General features: G+C 34.2%; 1 protein-coding gene across 1 annotated transcript in view; it reads left to right on the forward strand.

Moving 5' to 3' along the window:
• Positions 1-5,895, forward strand: part of Ir25a (ionotropic receptor 25a) — a 75,308-nt gene that overhangs the window by 37,888 nt on the left and 31,525 nt on the right. The window contains exon 6 of the mRNA XM_017611514.1: positions 4,501-4,746. Coding sequence (XP_017467003.1) covers positions 4,501-4,746 — 246 coding nt within the window. The remainder of the gene's footprint in view (positions 1-4,500; positions 4,747-5,895) is intronic.

Here is a 5,895-nt window from a genome sequence, read left to right on the forward strand (position 1 = left end):
ATAGCCCGGCCCTCCTGGCTGAGGTAAATTTTAATGTTCCTTCTCGAGTGTCAAGACACTTTCGACCTCTATTTTTAAAGCCATGCAAAACTAATTTTGAACTAAACGAATCATTCCGTGGTTTATGTCAGGATTTTAACTGTCATTCCAGCACGTTTGACGTATCGGACACGATTTTTACTATAAAGAAAACTATTATTTCCACTCTCAATAATTGAAATACTATCTTTAGCATATCCAATCAGCTGATGAATTTGATTCTGTAGCTGAATAGTTTTAGATCTCGACACTTAACAAACTCCTGTTTCCACTACTCGACACCACAAAAAACTAAAAACTATTTAGTAGTGAATCAAAATCTTCGGAAGCTACATCAATTTTAAAAGATGAAATATCGCGATCGTATTTAAAATTAAATTTACGAATAAATACATCTTTAGTTCTAATTTTAGTCGATATGTATGACTTTATATCATCCGAAGAAGTATCTTTAGCAAATCTAGAGACAAAGATTGATCTTCTCGGAGGAATTACAACCAACTTTTTGTTAATGATGTCTGATGTGCGGGGCTCCGAATTATTCGGAGGAACTAATTTAGACAGTGGAGCTTGAGATGTTGATAGCAACACTGTTAAATCAACGGTTTGATTATTTTTAGAAGTAGACCTAGTGGATATGGCTTTAGATATCGGAGGCTCCAATGCCTGAGGGCATGGAGAAGATAAATTAATAAGTTCCAAGCACTGGGATGGAGGATTTTTTTACTACAATCCGTGGCTGTCTTCTCAGGTGGACTAATAACACGCCCACCTTTGTTTTCTCGGCTATCCTCAGAGTGCGCAGGGTTGTCGAGACAAGTGAAAGACCTAAATATTTTTTCGTAATGCTTAAATTTCTCAACAAGCACCGACAGATCCTTCCCGATCTAAGAAAACCCATTTCTGGACTGCCTAAAGAATTTAAATAAATCAACTTCGGTTGATCTACATTTTTGACAAGACTAACGAGGACCCTTACCCTCGTTAATAGCGTCTAATACTCTACCGCTCAAATCAGCACATTTTATATGGGCAATCCCATCGCAGAGCCAGCATGACACATAAGAGTCGCTTTTAACGTTGCAATTGGTGTAAATACACGACATGTTTAAAATTATATTTATCTTTAGGTTTTAGAAGCAAAAAAAAGCAAAAACAGCTTTGAAAACGATGTATTAATCAGTGCACCAATCAGCTGGTAAATATCAGTTGAAAAGCTATGTAGCGAACAGTTTTAAATGCACTGTATATTTGACACCTAATAAACACAACGCAAACAGCTGTGACAAAGATGAAACAGCAGAAATGACAAAAAGAGCAAAATCAATGTGCACAAACAAAAACAATTGTACAACAACAATATATTATATGAAACAAAATACTCGGCACATGCAATTAAGAATATCAAGTTAAATTAATCAAATTTACAGGAAATTTTGATGTTTTACTTATCTTTAAATTGTGCACCAGAAGTTTATTAACACTTTTTTTAATTTTTTACCTTAATAAGCGTAAACAGCTTTATAAGCCACAAAATTTAAACAGATCACAGAAAAACACAGCTTCACAGCTTGACGTTTGCGTTAGTTCTCAAATGCGGCTCAAATAACCACTGATAGCGTTCTCAAACTAAACGGCACTTTTTTAATATGGAATTTTCCCTTATTTTCAAATTGAGAAATGTTGAATTCTCAACTTTTTCTCAAACGTGAGTGGAGCAGAACAAAATGAAATTCAGTCACTCGCATTGAAATATTTGTATAGTGTAGCCAATGATACATGTAAGAGAAACATAGTTTTTATAGGAAAGGAATTTTTATTACGCAGTTTAACAGTTTATTTATTAGCTTATTTATTTAATTAGTTTTACAAAGAAAAATACGGTTGCTGTAAAATATTATTTGCACAGTTTGTTTTGAAATTAGACAAATTGCGAATAACAGCGACCGCGTGGTCGAAGAGCCATTCTATTATTTCGGTTTTCTAACGAAAGTGTGCATATGGATAAGGGTTGTCATCCCTAAGCGCGGCTGCAGGGTACCTACGCAAAAAGAAGTTGTGCGCAAAAATACTTCCACACCCCTCTTCCGACAACACAGAAAGGAGAATTATTGAGGTTCAAATAGGAGAAAAATGCATTCACTAGAAATAAAAATTCATATACATAGGTTTTTGTTGTCGCTGAATCCAAATGAGGTCATACCAAGGTCATCTCAAAGTCAAATTCAGAAGAATTGTATTGAATTTTCAGGTTTATTCAATTAATTTTTTCCTACTAGACCTTGAAATGACCTCACACCTGGCGTTATGGAGGCTAACAGACCTCGGATTCGTATAAACCGGTTTTCTTTTACACAGTTTTCAGTTATGTTGGAATGAAGTCTAATAATGAAGTCTGACTAAAAATTACAATAGAACTATTAACAATAAAGCTAGCTTTTATTTAGAAAAGATCAAAGCAAAATAAGTTCAGTTTTTAGATCAAATATACATAAATCAGTGAAAAATTCACCTTTGGTCTTACTTGACCTTTTTTTTTAATATTTTATTGCATTTTTCTGACTTATTTCGGCTTAAATATTAGGGCCCACCAACTTCAAAAAAAAAGGGTTTTCAAATAGCGGCCGACCCTCGACAGAAAATTGCACACCTCCGAGTGTACATACTTCTGCCATAAAAAAAAAAAACATTTTTGGAGGTGGGGCAAAACGGAAGATCTCTCCATTTGTGTCACAACATCAAAAAGTAGAGCACGAATTCGAGCAGAAGCTCAGCTCGTTTAAGCGGCAAACATTCATTTATTGGAATCAAAAATGATATACTGTTAATCCCCAAATAACCTATGATATAATTTTAAAACTATTTAGCGGTCTCTCTTAAACTGTAAAAGGCCTTGAGAACTTAGAAAAGTCAAAACTTTTATTGAGAGGTCAAGATTTGTATGATTGCATGATTTGTATCAAGATTTCAGAAAAACCGTCTATAGATATCAAAAAAAAACCGGTGGAAACCGGTTTAGAAAAACGGCGTCAAATGCCCTAATTTCGACCCAATATACAGTGCCGAACAGAAGTTTGGCACAGTGAATTTTTCGGAATATATGAAAAGTTCTTTATCCTAATTTATTTCCGATAATTTTTTATAAAAATATTGTTCATTCTACACCAGAAAACATAATAATAAAATCCCTAAACTTTGTGCAAAACTCAGGAAAATTTATTAAATTTGCACACTAATTTGCAACTTTTTATTCAGATTTTTTAGAAAAATTCTAAGTATGCAGTTTTATAGCCCATTCAAATTTAGTATAACAAAGTGCAAGTTTAAAGTTGCTAGAAAATCGCGTTTTTGGCAATTTTTTTAGTGGAAGGTGTTGCTCATTTTCTCCATACAAAAAATAATTGTCGAATTACTTTGTATGGAAGAACTTGCGCGAAAAAAACTACCAAAAATCAATGCGATTTTCTAGCGACTTCAAACTTGCACATTGTTATACTAAATTTGAATGGGTTATACAACTGCATACCTAGAATTTTTCTAAAAGATCTGAATAAAAAGTTGCAAATTAGTGTGCAAATTTAATAAATTTTCCTGAGTTTTGCACAAAGTTTAGAGATTTTATTATTATGTTTTCTGGTGTAGAATGAACAATATTTTTATAAAAAAATTATCGGAAATAAATTAGAATAAAGAACTTTTCATATATTCCAAAAAATTCACTGTGCCAATACTTTTGTTCGGCACTGTATGTACAATTTGAAAATTGTGAAAACGATGAAAAAATCTAAAATATGATGGAGTTATACTTAATATGTAAAATTATGAAATGCAAAGCAAAAAATGGTAGATTACTTAACAAAATGTTTCTCATCCATAATTATTGTGAAAAAAACTTTTATAATTTAAAGGCCGCATTCACAGTGCGTAGTTAAGCTATTATTAACTTAATCGCTACCAAGAGTTCACCTATGAATTCAAATTCACGGTCGCATAGTTAACTGTGGAAATTTATAAGGACTGAAATTATACAACTTCGAAAAATCATTATTTTTCTATATGTAAAAATTTGATTTTCCTTCCATAAAAAAATACATAAATTTAACAAGAGGTTAAGCATAGGGACATGCGGGTTTGAACTCCTGTTAAAAGAAACACTGGGAATATGAAAATCGATATTTAAACCCTTGCCAGTGGTTAACTACGCACTGTGGGTTTGGCCCTAAGCCTCCAATAAAAGTCTTTCAAGACTTATAATTTCAATCTCAAAACGTCTTTGATAACTTAAAAAAAATTATCTCGCTAATAATTATAATGAAAAGACATTTAAATTCCAGTCTCAAAATAACAGTTATGAAAATACCTCTAAGTCTTACGAAATCTTGTAGGACATTTTTGAAACTGAACCATCAAACACTATGCCACCAACCTTTTTTCAATTAGTGTTGACTTTTTTATATGTAGATTCAAGAACCGACTTCTTATGGTATGTTCGAGTTAGTAACACAACCAGGGAAACCATTTAATGGTTATAGTTACATGAAGTTTGAAATGGACATTAATGTACTTCAAATCCGAGGAGGCAATTCCGTCAACACCAAATCGATTGGCACATGGACAGCAGGACTGGATTCGCCGTTAGTTGTTAAAGACGAGGAATTAATGAAAAATCTAACCGCCGATACCGTCTACCGCATCTTTACAGTGGTGGTAAGTAGTCCTCACATGCTTCTCTTTTCGATGCAATGCCATGTACACTTAGGTCTCTTTTTATGCGGTACATGCGTTCCTCAGAAAGACGCATAAAAAAATCCGCATAAAAAACTTCTTTACTTTCATACAAAAACAGGGGATGCGTTACAGCATTTCCAACAATCGCATAAATTCAGATACTCCGAGTAAAAAATTCTAAAAATTCTAAAAAAAAAACAATTTATTTCTTCACTTCAACACTTATTATTCCATGTAAAACTGAACATTAATTAAATAGATAAAGTTGTATCTGTATTTTAACAAAAAAAATACCACAATAAATACATGAATTATGTAAAAATACAAATACAAATTATTTGTCAGAAGCATTGTCTCTTACACACTGAAAAAAGGCACAACAACTCTCAAAAAAGCAAAATCGCTACAGCTACAAAAATGGTTTGAAAAACCGCATAAATTCAAATACGCATTAAAAAAAAAACCGCATAAAAAGATACCTAAGATACCTAGTTTATAAGCTTATCTTCTGCGGTATTCGCCCTTGCCAATTATGGTCCATATACCTTTAAACCATTACTCAAAGTGGCTCCCAGGATCAAAGTGGCTCCCAGGATCCTTTTGCACTTAGGAGCTGGCTTGGCACATTTAGGTGCTAGATGAGGGGTAACATCAAGAGCCGGCATGAAGGAGGAAGAAGAGCGTAATACAATTTTTTGTACTCCGACTAATATATATGATGATTTTTTAATATATTTTTTACACCCCCTTTACCCTAAAACTGATTTACATCTTGCGTAGCGCTTGCTGGCTCTTTGACTGCTTTAAGTGCAAAAAATATTTCCATCCCTGCACTATACCTAGGGGACCATTAGCGTAGGGCTGCCAGATATCTCTGTTGCCAACCGAGACACTATAGGGAGGGCCTCTGTTGTTGTTGTTGTTGTTGTAGCGGCTACAACAACCCCGCCCAGATCGGTTGGTATCTCAGTCGTTGTCGTCAAGTTCCACTAACGGCATGCCTAGGAAGCGTGCAGCTTCTGTTGGGTTGGTCCACAAGGACAAAACCGTTAGGGTTGTCGGGTTTTCCGGGCATGCGAAGAGATGTTTCGAGTCATGTGGGGTCTCTCCGCATGCCGGACACTCATT

This window comes from Rhagoletis zephyria, unplaced genomic scaffold (genome assembly GCF_001687245.7).
Source record: "Rhagoletis zephyria isolate East Lansing unplaced genomic scaffold, Rhagoletis_zephyria_1.1 Rzeph_scaffold_00416, whole genome shotgun sequence".
In the NCBI taxonomy this organism is placed as follows: domain Eukaryota; kingdom Metazoa; phylum Arthropoda; class Insecta; order Diptera; family Tephritidae; genus Rhagoletis; species Rhagoletis zephyria.